At 37.9% G+C, this 16,301-nt stretch overlaps 1 protein-coding gene across 7 annotated transcripts in view; it reads right to left on the bottom strand.

The window, feature by feature from the left end:
• The window catches only part of PPP1R12B (protein phosphatase 1 regulatory subunit 12B), a 218,904-nt gene that overhangs the window by 148,360 nt on the left and 54,243 nt on the right, over positions 1 to 16,301 (bottom strand). For all 7 annotated transcript variants that reach the window (XM_043568095.1, XM_043568089.1, XM_043568088.1 and 4 more), the window contains exons 2-4: positions 13,161 to 13,291; positions 7,480 to 7,598; positions 810 to 969 (exon numbers count right to left, since the gene is read on the bottom strand). In XM_043568095.1, the coding sequence (XP_043424030.1) occupies positions 810 to 969; positions 7,480 to 7,598; positions 13,161 to 13,291 (410 nt within the window). The remainder of the gene's footprint in view (positions 1 to 809; positions 970 to 7,479; positions 7,599 to 13,160; positions 13,292 to 16,301) is intronic.

Here is a 16,301-nt window from a genome sequence, read left to right as displayed (position 1 = left end):
CAACCCTGCAAAGTATCTGCAGGGACTTCGTGCTATCTACAAAGCTATAATCTGTGTGCAAGGAGGAAGAAAGGTAGGACTCCTGAGGTCCCAAACTGCACTGGCCTGAATGAGGTTCCCTTTATCACGGGCCTCCAGACACAAAGAACTCCAGAGAACATCAACCAGGCCAGGGAAACCCCACAGTGGGTGGAATATGAAGCACTGGAAGAGTCTGGCCACGACTACACAGACAGTGCTATTAGCTACCCACGATTTGGGAAAGCCTGTCAACAGTAAGCACCAAGAGCTACATTCAGCATGTGTGGATGTAAGGAAAAATGGAGCAGGCAGACGAGTAGAAACTAAATCCCTCATGTAAGTTAAACTCTCCTAGTCTAGCTGGACACTGCACACTCAGTATCTGTAAAGTTCATCTAAAGAGCCAAAGAAATGATCTGTGTCCAAAAAGGACCAAAATGACCTGACAGAAATGATTCTGTCCTGTATTACCTGACACCAAAGGTGAAGATTGCAGGGAAAGTAATGATAAACCAGAGAGGTCATGTAAGGTCATCTCTTAGGCCAGTCTACCTCAACTCTGTTTTATATCATGCACGTCAGTGAGAAGCTAAAGTGATAGTAGGAGGGTGGGAGACCATCTATGGATTCATATCAGCAAAACATAAGAAAAGACTGCATGATCAGAGAGGAAAACAGCAAAGAAAGAAATGCATCATAGTTGAAAACCGAATTCACCCCCTGCTTCCAAAACCCAGCTCGTTTTCTCCCAGTCTACCAAATTCCTGATTGATGTAAATGCACCATACCTGAGGACCTCAGCGTAGCCCTTGGCAGCCGCCACATGGAGGGCTGTGGCCCCTGAACGAGGCTGCCTTACGTCTTCTATTTTCCCACTGTTGAGCCACTGGCGGGCATCCTGTAACATCTGTTGTTCTTCTTCTTTTCTTGACTGCTCTAGATCAACTCCTGCAGAAACCAGATAGCCAGCATTACTGTAGGTCCATTTAAATCTGACAGGATATTTTCCTTAGGTTCTAAACACATCATAAATAAAACCACAAATAACAGTTTAGTCACCAAGTTGGGTATTCATCAAGTTTACTCCTTATTTAGAAGAGCAATGGCATTTATACACATAGTAGTAGTTTTACCAGGGTTAAATCATCATTTTAAATACTATGTGATGGCAGTTCCATTAAAGGAACGTGCTTAAACTTGTTTTCAATTTTAAGAACATAAAGACCAAAAGAACATTAGTTTTGTATTATAATATTTGCACAATGCTGTACACTTCAAAGACCTTCTACATGTTATACCGTTTTAGTTGGCCAATAATCCTTTGAGGTAAATATAACAAATTACTATCACTATTTAACAGACGAGGAAATAAGCACAGAAAGGTGAGGTGCCTTTGCTCAAGGCCACAAAATACATCAGAGCTGCCACTAGAACTCTGATATCCTAGGTCTCTGTCTGTTGCTCTTTTCCACTTACTACACCATAAGATTGGTAACCAAAAATCTTGGTTTCATGGGGCATCTGGGTGGCAGTCGGTTGAGCGTCCGACTTTGGCTCAGGTCATGAACTCAAGGTCTGTAAGTTCAAGCCCCAATCGGGCTACCTGCTGTCAGCCTGTCAGTCCAGAGCACACTCTGGATCGTCTGTCCCCTCTCTCTGCTTCTCCCCCACTTACACTCCCCCCAAAATAAATAAGTATTTTTTTAAAAAATCTTGGTTTCAGGTATGATATACTTTAAAAAAATAATCTACCTCTAATGTTCAATTCCATATCAAGGGAAATATACTGACCTGAAGCTATAGAATCTAGAGTAGCTGAGTAGGTCACGTGTAGTTAAACTTCCAAGGGAATTTAGCTTTTGTTTCACTTTAAAACATTATGGAGGAACTCCCAAAAGTTCCTCCTTTTAGCCAGCAACTCTCCAACATCTGTGCCAGTGAAAAGGGACAAGGGTGGGGCATTCCCCCTTATATAAGATAATTACATGTCCCAAATACAAACATACCCATCCAAAGAGTTTTATACCCACAAGCAGGCTTTCTCTGTGTTTGGTCTACTCTCTTCCAACTCACTTCCTAAATGAGAACCTGTGAACTATCCAAGGATTATCTGTCTGATTTGGGGGGACAGACAGGGTGAAAGGGTAAGCAATTTATTTTATTTCTTTCTTTCCCAGTGTCACTGAGATACGATAGATATATAATACTATGTAAGTTAATTTTTACAACATGTTGATTTGACACTGACATACTGCAAAATGATCACTACAATAAAGTTAGTTAACAACCGCACCACCTCCCAAAATTACCATTTCTTTTTTGTGCTGGGAACATTTAAGATCACCTAGCAACTTTCAAGTTCATAATAGAGTATTGTTAATTATAGTTACCATGCTATACATTAGATCCCCAGAACTTATTTTATAACCGGAAGTCTGTACCCTTTCTTTGACCAATATCTCCCCATTCATCCCCACCCCCAGCCCCCCGGACACCACTATTCCACTCTCCATTTCTATGATATCATACAATATTTGTTTCTTTCTTTGTCTGACTTATTTCACTTAGCATAACGCCCTTATTTCACTTAGCATAAGGCCTATCCATGTTGTACAGAGCAATATTTCCTCCTTTCTCATGGCTGAATAATATTCCATTATACACACACACACACATATATACACATATATATGTATGTTATATATATACATATATATGTATGTTATATATATATATATACATACACACATACGTGTGTGTGTATATGTATATATATATAAAATATCTTTATCCATTCATCCATAGAATGACACTTAGGTTCCTTCCATATCTTGGCTATTGTGAATAATGATGCATTGAAAATGGGAGTACAGGTTTCTCTTTAAGATCTTACTTTTATTTCCTTTGGATATATACCATGAGGTGGAACTGCTGGATCATATGGCAGTACTATTTTTAATTTTTTGAGGAAATTCCATACAGTTTTCCATAGTGACTGTACTAATATACATTCACACCAAACGTGTACAAGAGTCCCCTTTCCTCCACAGCCTCACCAACACTATTTCTTGTCTTTTTGATGATAGCCATTCAAACAGGTGTAAGGTGATATCTCACAGTGGTTTTGATTTGCATTTCCCTGATGATTAGTGCTATTAAACATTTTCTCATAACCTGTTGGCTATTTGTATGTCTTCTTTGAAAAAATGTCTATCCAGTTCCTCTGCCCATTTTTAAAAATTTTATTTAATTTATTGTTTTAACTTACCTCCAAATTAGTTAGCATATAGTGCAACGATGATTTCAGGAGTAGATTCCTTAATGCCCCTTCCCCATTTAGCCCATCCCCCATCCCACAACCCCTCCAGTAACCCTCTGTTTGTTCTCCATATTTAAGAGCCTCTTATGTTTTGTCCCCCTCCCTGTTTTTATATGATTTTTGCTTCCCTTCCCTTATGTTCATCTGTCTTGTATCTTAAAGCCCTCATATGAGTGAAGTCATATGATATTTGTCTTTCTCTGACTAATTTCGCTTAGCATAATACCCTTTAATTCCATCCACGTAGTTGCAAATGGCAAGATTTCATTCTTTCTGATTGCCAAGTAATACTCCATTGTGTGTGTGTGTGTGTGTGTGTGTGTGTGTGTGTATACACATACACCTCATTTTCTTTATCCATTCATCCATCAATAGACATTTGGGCTCTTTCCATACTTTGGCTATTGTTGATAGTGCTGCTATAAACATTGGGGTGCATGTGTCCCTTCAAAACAGCACACCTGTATCACTTGGATAAATACCTAGTAGTGCAATTGCTGGGTCGTAAGGTAGTTCTATTTTTAATTTTTAATTTTTCTATTTTTAATTTTAATTGTTTTCCAGAGTAGCTGCACCCAGTTTGCATTCCCACCAGCGGTTCAAAAGAGATCCTCTTTCTCTGCATCCTCGCCAACATCTGTTGTTGCCTGAGTTATTAATGTTAGCCATTCTGACAGGTGTGAGGTGGTATCTCATTGTGCTTTTGATTTGTATTTCCCTGATGGTAAGTGATATTGAGTATTTTATCATGTGTCAGTTGGCTATCTGGATGTCTTTTTTGGAGAAGTGTCTATTCATGTCTTTTGCCCATTTCTTCACTGGATTATTTGTTTTTTGGGTGTTGAGTTTGATAAGTTCTTTATAAATTTTGGATACTAACCCTTTATCTGATATGTCGTTTGCAAATACTTTCTTCCATTCTGTCAGTTGCCTTTTAGTTTTGCTGACTGCTCCCTTCGCTCTGCAGAAGCGTTTTATTTTGATGAGGTCCGAGTAGTTCATTTTTGTTTTTGTTTCCTTTGCCTCCAGAGACGTGTTGAGTAAGAAGTTGCTGCGGCCAAGGTCAAAGAGACCTGCTTTCTCCTTGAGGATTTTGATCCTCTGCCCATTTTTTAAAGTTTATTTATTTATTTTGAGAGAAGAGAGCATGCGTGCATGTGCAGGGAAAGAGCAGAGAGGGAGAGAGAGGATCTCAAGCAGGTTCCATGCTGTCAGCGCAGAGCCCATTGTGGGGCTTGATCCCACAAACTGCAAGATCGTGACCTGAGTCGAGATCGCGACCTGAGTCAAAATCAAGAGTCAGACATTTAACCGACTGAGCCACCCAGGTGCCCCCATATATGGACTTTATAATGTTGAGGTACATTCTTTCTATATCCAATTTGTTCAAATTTTTATCATGAAATGTTGTCTTTTGTCAAATGCTTTTTCTGCATCTGTTGAAATGATCATGCAATTTTTACCTTTCATTCTATTGTTGTATATCATATTTATGTATATTGAACCATCCTTGATTTTCAGAGGTAAATCCCACTTGCTAATAGTGTATTAGCTTTCTTGTGCTGTTGAATTTGGTTTACTAATATTCTGTTGAGAATGTCTGCATCTATATTCATCAGGGATATTGGCCTATAGTTTCCCTTTCTTGTACTGTCCTTATCTGGCTTTGATATAATGATAAAGCTGTCCTCATAAAATGAATTTGAGAATGTTCCTTCCTCTTCAATTTTTTTGAAAGAGTTTGAGAAAGCTTGGTATGTATTCTTCTTTAAATGTTTGGTAGAATTCACCAGAGAAACCACATGGTTTTGAGATTTTTCTTGTTGTTTGATTATTGACTCAATCTCCTTGTTATCGATGTGTTCAGATTTTCTATTTTTTCCCGATTCAGTCTTGGTAGGTTGTATATTTCTAGGAATTTATCCATTTCTTCTAGGTTATCCAATTTGTTGGCATAGTTGTTCACAGTAGCCTCTTAGGATGTTTTGCACTTCTGTGGTATCAGTTGTAATACCTCTTCTTTCATTTGATTTTATTTATTTCAGTCTTTTTTTTCTTAGTCTAGCTAAAGGTTTGTCAATTTTATTTATCTCTTCAAAAAAAACAGCTCTTAGTTTCATTGATCTTTTCTATTGTTTTTTTTCTGGTCCCTGTTTCACTTATTTCTGCTCTGCTCTTTGTTATTTCCTTCCTTCTGCTAACTTTGGGCTTAGTTTCTTCCTTTTTCTAGTTCTCTGAGATGTAAAGGTGAGTTGTATATTTAAGATTATTTCTTTTCTCCTAATGTAAGCATTTGTCACTATAAACTTCCCTCTAAGAAAAGCTTTTGTTGCATGTAAAACATGTTTTAACATGTTGTATTTCCATTTCTGTTTGTTTTAAGATATTTTTAAAATTTTTAAAATTTTTATTTTTTTGAGAGAGAGACAGAGCACAAACAGGGGAGGGGCAGAGAGAGAGGGAGACACAGAATCTGAAGCAAGCTCTAGGCTCTGTGCTATTAGCACAGAGCCTGACATGGGGCTTGAACTCATGAACCATGAGATTGTGACCTGAGCCAAAGTTGGAGCCCAACTGACTGAGCCACCTAGGCGCCCTTCAAGATGTTTTTAAATTTTTCCTTTGATTTCTTCTTTGACCCACTGGTTGTTCAGTAACATGTTGTTTAATCCCCACATATTTGTGAATTTTCCAGTTTTCCTCCTGTTATTGATGGAATGTTCTGTATATGTCTATTAGGTCCATAGGGTCTAAAGTATAGCTCAAGTCCAATGTTTCCTTGTTGGTTTTCTGTTTGGATGACCTATCCATTGTTGAAAGTGGGGTACTAAAGTCCCCCTATTGTCAAAATAGACAATAATACAATAAATCTATTTTTCCTTCAGATCTGTCAGTATTTATTTAATACATTTAGGTGTTCCAAAGTTGGATGCATATGTATTTATGACTGTTACACCTTCTTGTTGGATTGAAAGGAGTATCTAATTTATAACATACCAGAATTCCATGGAAAGAGTGAACTGTCATGCTGCAAAGTTAAGCATACATTTGAATACCTCTTCCAACAGAGCATATTCCTTAACTGAAGAGTCAGAAATCAAAATAGAAAAGTTTGTTTCTTAAAGCTATTTTTAAAATCTCAGTTTGTTTAAAAAAAAAGTTTTTGTATACTGTGATGCCAATCTTAGGATAAGGCTGAGTGGGACTGAATGGTAAACTAAGTATAAAGTTCTTTAATTCAAAGGGCACAAAAATTATACAGAGGAAGGCAGTAAAAACAAGTATTTACTGCCCTAGAACATCATTATTTTAAGGTAGGCATTGGCATATTTTCCATAAAAAGCCAGATATCGAATATTTTCAGCTTCGTGAGCCATTCAGTCTGTTCAACTCTTCTGTGGTAGTGCAAATGCAGCTTTGGGTGTTATGTAAACAAATGGATGTGGCCAGAATTGGCCTGCCTGTTCTAAAGGATCACATCAGGAAAGGCCACTGGAGCTAAATCTTTTGGCATAAGTGCAGACTGTAGGTAAGGCAGTTTAATGGAAAGACTAAAATTCACTATAAATCAGGTCCACAAAGTTTCTTGATGGTTCTAGTAAACTTCCTAAAACCTGTCCTCCCTGCTATCTGACTATTTGCAATATATTTTTTTAAAAGAACCTAGAGACCTTCAGAAAAATTCTGGCTTATTCTCTGATATGGATTCTTCTGAAAATTAAGTCATAAACAGAATTTGGCCCATATTCAAATTTATATTATATATCATCCTTTCTTTAGATGTCATAATGTCTAGCAAAATCCAATACCGTGTATACTCAGAAATGTTCATGCTCCTCGTCAGTCCAATTTGTATTATCAAAATCATCAGGTCACTCCCAACTATGCAATGGGTATACATCCTCAGATATGTCAAAAACAAGGAATGACTGCTCATCCTTTTGGCATTTGAACCATTCTTATGTGAATTCTTAAGAGGACACACAACACTGGTAATTGATGACTAATACTGTGCAGACAGATCTAATCCTCTCCTATCATATGATGATGAAAAGCTCTTTACGGCAAATGGATTGTTTTCTAAGTGGCAATGTTTGAGAGACTCTCCTGGCCCCCTCTAATTGCTTAGTTTTTTTTACCTTGCTTCTTCACTTGTTCCAGAAGAAGATCCTTCATGGCAGGCTCTTCTGCAAGGTCAGACGGGACTTCACCTTCACTATTCACAATACCCACACTGGCTCCATGGTTAATGAAATACCTGTGTAGACAAGATCCAGGATCTATATTATCTGTCAATCTGATATCAATTTAAACTCATGCATATGAGTGAGGCCACTGTTTTGAGGTTTTAAATATGGTCCCAGATGATGTGTTCCATTATTAATTTCTAACTCCATTAACCTTCAATAATTAGGACTGGAAGTGTCTCTATTTCCTGATGAACAATGCCAACAAACAAGATTTCTTTCACACTCATAGTCCTAACTTCCACCCTCTCACTCTTATTGGATAGCAAGAGACTTTCTAAATACCATAAGGAAGACATACAGCTCTAAGAATTCACCTACCATCCCTGAGGTCCAAACAGATTCCCAAAAGGATTTATTACACTTGTAATATTGAGAATGAGAGCTCTCAGAAGGTATGCAAAGAAGTAATTCTCACAAAACTTTCTCAATGCCACATTAGAATATATTAAGTAGTGCTGGGGTATGAAAATAGAAAAATAATGAATTAAAATGTGCATGAATCTGTGTAAATCGTGTCTCCACAATACCTCTCTCTTCAACCATACATCTACATGAAACCTTCTACACTCTACAAGGAAACTAAATTACTAAAGAAATAAATAGTTAAATTCTAAATAGATTCTGTATTGAAATGCAATACTCAATTCTGAGGAAGAAAGGTCTGATAATTAAAAAAAATTTTTTTTAATGTTTTATTTATTTTTGAGACAGAGAGAGACAGAGCATGAGCAGGGGAGGGGCAGAGAGAGAGGGAGACACAGAATCTGAAGCAGGGTCCAGGCTCCAAGCTGTCGGCACAGAGCCCGACACGGGGCTCAAGCTCACAAACCGCGAGATCATGACCTGAGCCAAAGTCAGACGCTTAACCGACTGAGCCACCCAGGTGCCCCAGGTCTGATAATTTTAATAGCTTAAATGGATCTTTTTTGATTTCCGAAGTGCTTTCACATAAAATTACATAATGAGTCAGATAATTTTATGAAGTAGACAATATGGGTAGTACTACCTCCACAAGAAATTGAGGCTCATCTATGTTGAGTAATTTTCTTAAAATCACATAGGTGGCAAATGACAGAGGTGACGGCCCCAGTCTTCCATCTTCAAGTCTAGTTCATCTGTTCACTAGATCAAGGTGCTTTGGGGCCAGTGAGAATCCCAGTAATGCTAGGAACTCTAACAAATATTCAAAAGTATTTAAAGGAGAAAAAAAACTATTTAAATCAGATTTCAACAATTTGGTGAGCATTTATTGGACCCCTACTATGTTTAAGGCATCACATTTTAGATACCATAGGAGATTTTCAAAAGATAATCAATATATGGTCATTCTCTCTTCAGAGAGTTAGCAAAAGAGAAAGAATTAATGAAGACTACATTAAAATCATGTTTTTGCTTTCTTAGTGCCTAGTACATGGTATAACAGAGCCTCAATAAATGTTTTTAATTTATAGATCAATTGCACATATATAAAGTGCAAACACATTCACAATTCATCTGATTTCAGCGGTCTCTGTCCTTCCCTCAGTCTCAGAGGAAGACAGACTTTTTTCAATTCAAAGGTTAATATCCTCTCTTTGCATTCTTAGTTCTATCAAGTACCAATCCTCTGTCCATCAATTACTCCTTCATTTCTACATATTCAATACCTTCTCTCTTCTGGTTCCTCAACTTCAGGCCAGGGGAACATTCAACTACAACTGAAAAATCACCCTGAAAAATCAAAATGGAAATAATCTACACAGTAAGCTCTCAATAAAAGCTTTTTGTAGTGAACTATACCCTATACTGTCATCAAATTGGACCACTTAATGTTCCCAAACACATCCCACTCTTACTCAGCTCTCCTCCAAAGCTTAAGTAGTTTCCTCTAACCGAATGAAACACCCTCTCTTTATCCTTTCCCTTCTAGAAACTTTCCGTATCTTTCAAGGTCCATTTAAAATTCTTTTGCCTTCATGCAGCCTTTGCCTGTTCTCAACAACTGAACTTTCTGTCTCCTTCCTAAAACTCCACCCTCTCCCCTGATCCCTCCCCAGCGCTAATTCTGGACCTCTGCCATGACACTATTGATGCCACTGCCCAATCAGGCTGAAAGCTACCCGAGGGCAAGAACTGTGTCTTCCTCACTGTTATCATTGCCAGAACATCGTGACATCATCTCTCTTCTCTTGGCACTCCATAAATATTACCTGAAATAAATGAAACATCTTAACTACTGTGTTCACATCTATTCAATCTCTTATTGGATCAGTCACAGTGTCACTTGGTTATACAGGCCTCTCTGTTTTTCCCTTTTCGGACATGTTCTTATGCCAATAATCAAGAAAACTCATTTCTAGAAAGCAATCTGGCTCACTATGACTCAGGAATTACTGTTAAGCAAAGCTTCCTTCCTAGACCATTTTTAGGGGAAAAAAAGTAAAAACCTGCTTAGTTTCACACTTTTACCTGTATAAGAATAAATATCAATCTATAGAGTAATATTTACTTTACCCCTGAGAATCTTTATAGTTATCCAGAGACTCAGAAATACCAACTAGCAAAATAAATATGCCCTTTAGAAAATAAAGCCTCCCTATTCTTCCTTACTCATCACTAATATATTAGTAAAAATACTAATATCTAAAGGAGGAAGAAAGAAAATTTAATGTGTTTAAAAACTCAGAATAAATTAACATCCCAATAAACTATAAAGCCAAACTAAATGCTGTACCCTTGGGTCAATCTGCTGCTTCCAAGTTAAACACTTACTGGTAATAAAAATATAAAACATCCTGCTAACTAGCAGTAAGCCTGAACTCAAATTAAAATGAGAAAAATAATAGCCTCTAAACCTGTTTTTAAAAACATATCATACAGAGTTCAAATATGAGACAAAAAGATAATGGAACATGAAATCGAATGCAGTTGGAGTCTTCCTAGAAAGCTAATCTGCCTTTTATTTGTCTCTACTCCCTTGAAATTTGGAATTCTGATGATTCTGAGAATAAGAATGCAAAATTTAAGATACCAAAAAAATACAAAATGACCAAGGGCTAATCTTATCTAAAACATTGTTCACAGGCCCAAAGGTAAAGTAACCAAAATGAGTAATATAAGCAGTGAGGTTTTTTTTCCATTGTACAGAAAATAATGCTACATAATGCAAATAAATAAATAATTTCAAGATCAAACTTTCTCATAATGATATGCACAATGAAAGATAAATTAAAGAAAGCCATCCCTACCACCACCTCACCCATGCAACAAATTCTACTCTAGATCATCTCTCTCCTGGTCAGACTTTCATTTGACTAATGAGTAATAATTTGTATGAGGAAATAGTAACTCTCACTGATTCCTTTCACTCAAGGTAATATTTATTTGGGCAGGAGATGGTTAAATTCTGAACTTATTTCCAAAGGAACCGTGTTCATCCAGAAAGATGAATTAAAGAAACCACTGTAAAAAAGCATTTACAATCATTCTCTGTACTCAGCTTCACAAAAAGAAAAAAAAAGAAAGAGACTCCATGGATAATGCCAACACAAGTGATCCTAATTCTAAGCATGAGCTCTGTTAGTTACCTGCCAACGGAAAAAAAGTGAAATTCTTGGATGTAATGAGATTTGGCAACTCAGAAATCACAAACAAGCCACCTGAACAAATAATGAAATATAAAAAATGAGGTGCTAACATGTTCTATAACTATTTCTTAGACAAATTTTTTAAGTAAAAATTGAAATCTAGGAGGAAGCCACCTTAACTCTTAGACATCAGATTGTTGGCATTAGTGGGTAAGGCTGAGAATCAGAGCCTTTTCTAGGAGACTCTAAGAAGAGGACAGTCTAAGGGATGAAGAGGTGACTGAGAACAGGGTAAAGAACCGAGACTGAAGAAAACTGCATTGTTTGCTTCTGTTGGCTTTGGGGCCGATCCCGTTGTCCACTTTTTAGAACAAGCAGCCCAGTCAAACACCAGTGCTGCTGCCTAGTGTTTCTCTGGCTCTGACTCTCCCTTTGTTTAACTTCTCCCACTGAGCATCCTGGCTCGAAAGCAAAACAGAGACACAGGCTCTCCCCCAGGAAACCTGGGTAAATCAGATTCTGCGGGAAGCCATTCCCAAGCCTCTACATAGCTGCCAACATAATTCTCCCTGCTGTTTGTTGAATAAGAGAAATATAATAGAGCTCTAATTATATGGAAAAGGGTCTTAAAACAAGCATCTGATTTTCAAAGGATCACAGAATATCATTTTATTTAGTGAATTTACCTTACCAACCTAAATTTACTCTCATCTCTAGAAAACACTCAGTTGCCTCATTTTAAAGATGTTTCAACTGCCAAAGTCTCTTTCCTATTTAAAAATAACTGGGACACCTGGGTGGCTCAGTCGGTTAGGCATCCAACTTCGGCTCCGGTCATGATCTACAGTCCATGGGTTCGAGCCGCGTGTCAGGCTCTGTGCTGACTGCTCAGAGCCTCAAGCCTGCTTCAGATTCTGTGTCTCCCTCTCTGCCCCTCCCTGGCTCACACTCTGTCTCTTTCTCTCTCAAAAATAAAGAAACATTTAAAAAAGTTAAAAAAAATAAAAATAAAAATAACCTTGGGTGGCTGGCTGGCTCAGTCAGTGGAGCATGCAACTCTGGATCTCGGGGTCGTGACTTAGACCATGTTGGGCATAGAAACTACTTTAAAATAAATAAACAAACAAATAAAATAAAAATAAATTTCATTCCTTCATTTAACACTTATTTAGTACCTCTTACATCCTTGATACCATGTGGTCAGGATTCTTCTGCCCAAGGCAAGGGCAACTAGTTGTCATGGAGGTCAGGAGCTACTTGTGTGTCTTAATAAACATACCATTCAACTAATGTGGAGAACAAACACATGCCAATCCCTACCCTTCCTTTGTTCCATGTTTAGGCTCATTCTTCTGCTATTAACCATATGGGTATTATGATCAGTATGTCAGGCATTCTCCACCTTCATTTGTACTGAACACTGATTTTTTTCTTCTTTTTTTTTGATGTTCATTTATTTATTTATTTTTGAGATAGAGAGAGAGCAGGGGAGGGGCAGAGAGAGGAGACAGCAGACAGAGAATCCCACGGAGGCTTTGCACTGTCCACACAGAGCTTGATGCAGGGCTCAGACTCACAAACCGTGAGCTCATGACCTGAACCAAAATCAAGAATCGGATGCTTAACCAACTGAGCCACCTAGGCACCCCACTGATGTTTTTCTTAAACAATAAAACAAGTTTACAAGGAAGTCCAGAAAAAATTTCTAGGCCTGCCCACATATGTTATAGTTGCTCAAAAAGTGACCCAGATAGTGCAACAGACAGAAGCCACCTTTAAGTATGCCAAAATGTATCAGTTTCCTGAAAATAGAAGCAAACAAAAAATTTCAACTGAAAAACTAGATTTAGCAGCTATATATAAAAAATAGTATCAATTATTCCTTAAAAATGATTCATCTTCCTGCTTTTGTAATAGAAATTACAACTGTTTATGAATTCAAAGTTTTAAGAGAAGAAAAGAAGGCTATTCCTACAAAGAGTCCAAGCCCACACAGAGACTCACTCTGCTATGTTGAGATAGCCACAGGAAGCTGCTGCATGAAGGGGTGTCCAGCCCTCGTTGTCCTGCTGGTTTACATTGGCTCTGTTCTCCACCAGAAACTTCACCATGTCCAAATTTTCATCAATACAGGCCTGAAAAGAAAAGTCCATTCATTCACTCGACAAGTACTTATTGAGTTCTACTACGTGCCAGACACTGCTCTGGGCACTGACAATACTTTAGTTGTAATGATATATTAATTTCTATTTCTTGCAATTGCTGATACCAGCGTCCAGAGGGTGACTTGTAAGCTTTGTAATCTTATGCAAACCCCTGAATTGTCTTCAATATTCCAGCTGTGAAACAGGTATAATGACACCTAATCTTATTTACAGTACTATCAGGATTAACTGTGAAAGTGATTTCTAAAGTACTTCAAATGGCTGAGCTGTTTCATCATCATACTATAAAAAAGAGGACACGTTAGAAACTACTAATTGGCTTATGACTTTTAAAACAAAATAGTCGTACAGAATCAAATGCAATTTCCTCAGTGGAAAGCTATAGTTTAAGATTCTAGGGTTGCCAAACAATCCCCGCTTTGGTGAGAAAGGATGAGGTGATCACTTCAAACTGAAGAAACGTATTTTCTTTTCATGTATTTTCTGAATGGCTCCAACCAATATGGCGAAGTATGTTTGTCGTTATGGATAGTTATACCCATCACACAGCAACAATTAGGAGAAACAGCCACAAATAGCAATGAGATCTGCAGACCAAAAGGCTGTCTTAATAAATGTACAGAATAAAAAGGATCAATGCCCGCATTGATAAAGGTAATCATTATCAGGGCTTTTATCGTTCCAAAACAGTTGGAATAATTCAGAACCTAGAAACAAATGAGACTCCTATTTTTAATGTCACAAAGTGAGAAAAATCCATTCACACGGTTTCAGATTCTGCAATGCAACTAATATTTAAGAAACTACTACTTGTTGGGAGTTTGAGTATATAATATCCAAGAAGAGTATCCACAATTGTCTGTACAGGCTATTAAAATACTCCTCCCTTTTCTAAATATATATAAGGGACTTAAGTAGTATACATCTTACCAAGAGAACTTATGGGAACTCCGTCCAGAGATAAACCTCATGTCAATACTGCCTGGAAGCAGGGGCATGGATGAACAAAGGTTGATGCACTCTGGATGAAAATTTAACTGAGTAACCCTAGTTACAAAAAGCACCTTTGTTCATTTTTCCCATTTGATACTCTTTTTACAGTTACTGAGATTAGCTAACATATCAGCCTAGATTTGATCTGATGCAATGGAATATATTCCTTTAACCTGACCTCTGGAAGCCAGATGACTTTTATAGCCACAATTCATAATGGTCTCTTTTTCAATAAGTAGCTCTAAAAGTTACATTTCTTCTGTGTGTTCTCTTAGGTTTATCAACTTCTACAAGCATTCCTAATTTGCTTTTTACTTCTTTACCATTTAGAATACTTCATTATTATTATCACTAAATTCTTCTCATATATTGCATGTCTGCCAGTCTGCAAACCCCACAGAGTAAGCTTTGGCCAACTCATTGCAGAGTACCTTGAGAAAAACTGTTAACAAAGACTTTTAAGTGAAAGGATGGAAACGGGTACTTTTAAGAAAGGTACTGAAGTCCAAGGAGAAGAAAGTGTCGTGCCCATGTAATAACAAAGGCCTGTATCACGAAGGTCAAATGTGCCATCGTAACCTGCGTTAAAACAGCTGGGTCAACTGCTTCCTGCCTGGTTGCAAAATTTCTTTAGCTCAACAGTCTAAAAACTTAGCTCCTATGGCCACACCACCACCAGGCAGACTTTTGGAAGCCAATGTTTTCAAGATCATTCTTTGCTCTTTGATGATGACAGCAACCAAATCCCAGGGGGCCTAAAATAAGCCCAGTGAGTCCAGGTACGAAACAGGAGAAACTTCTCTTTCCTTTCCTCTTATTTCTCTCCCTTCCTTTTCTTAATCTCCCTCACTCTATCACCCCTTCAGTTTTATTTTTCAGTTCTGTGATATTTTCATCTATAAATCTGAAATTCTTGAAAGAGTATTTTTAGAAGAATGACATTGTGACGATGTTTGGGAAGACAATAACAAAAAGCTGGCCTGATCTGCAATGTAATTTGGCAGATCATCAATCTCCAAAGAATCCTCTCAAATAAAATAAAGTAGGTCAAGAGTGAAATTATCCCCCATATCCTCCACAAAGTGAAGGAGAGTATATTGTTAAAAACATCAGCTTTGAAGCCAGACAGCCCTGGGATTGCATACCAGCTCTGCCAGTGCGGATAACCTTGAGTGAGGTATGTAACCTGAGTATCAGTGTACTCATCTACAGCATGAGAATACCGCCTACCTCATGGGCTTTTGTGGCATTGTTGTTGTTTTTAAGCCACCAGTTTAACAAATAGCAACTTCTTGTAGAAAAAGCACAAACTGTACTAACTCCTCACCCATCACTGCCCTCCCCCACCTCCAGTATCTTCTAGGAGGAAGGCAGTTTGGTTAAAAATGTCTTTGAACTATCAGGATTTTAGAACTTGCTTATCAAGCCTGACTTCAAAAAATTCCCTTTCTAGGGTAAAGAATCCTGTAGGTTCCCAAATACAGGAACGATGTGAATAAAATAGTATGTATCAATGGTTAAGCTGAAAGAGAATCATCTTCAGAGACATTCAACAGAGTTGTAGGGCACTCGCTCTCATGAAATATCTTGGAGTGACCATTCTCTGTTCTTTTTTGTTTCGGTCTCCAGAAGAAGGAATATGACTAAAGCCATGAAGGAGAGACAAATAATCACTGAAAACCTTCTCGAGTGAATAACGACTAAATTTAGATGCCCTTCTGCCCACTCCATCTGCAGCTGTGCTGCTGACTCATTCACGACTGAAGCCCGGTAGATGAGCAGATTCACCCATCTGTAAAACCTGGTCCAGGGCCGTGGGCTCCAACACGATGTCTCTAGGCAGAGCTGCAATGAACCTTCCAGACAGATGAGTCTTTTCCTTTCCTTGAACAGGCAAAGGATACTAAAAAAGTTTCTGATGTTACTCATGACATCACTGGGAATATTCTTCTTTGCATTTAGCCCAATTCCTTCTGCTATGGCTTAT

The sequence above is a fragment of the Prionailurus bengalensis genome, chromosome E4, assembly GCF_016509475.1.
Source record: "Prionailurus bengalensis isolate Pbe53 chromosome E4, Fcat_Pben_1.1_paternal_pri, whole genome shotgun sequence".
NCBI lineage: Eukaryota > Metazoa > Chordata > Mammalia > Carnivora > Felidae > Prionailurus > Prionailurus bengalensis.
The sequence above is the reverse complement of the archived record's forward strand: the minus strand, read 5'-3'. Positions and strand labels throughout refer to the sequence as shown.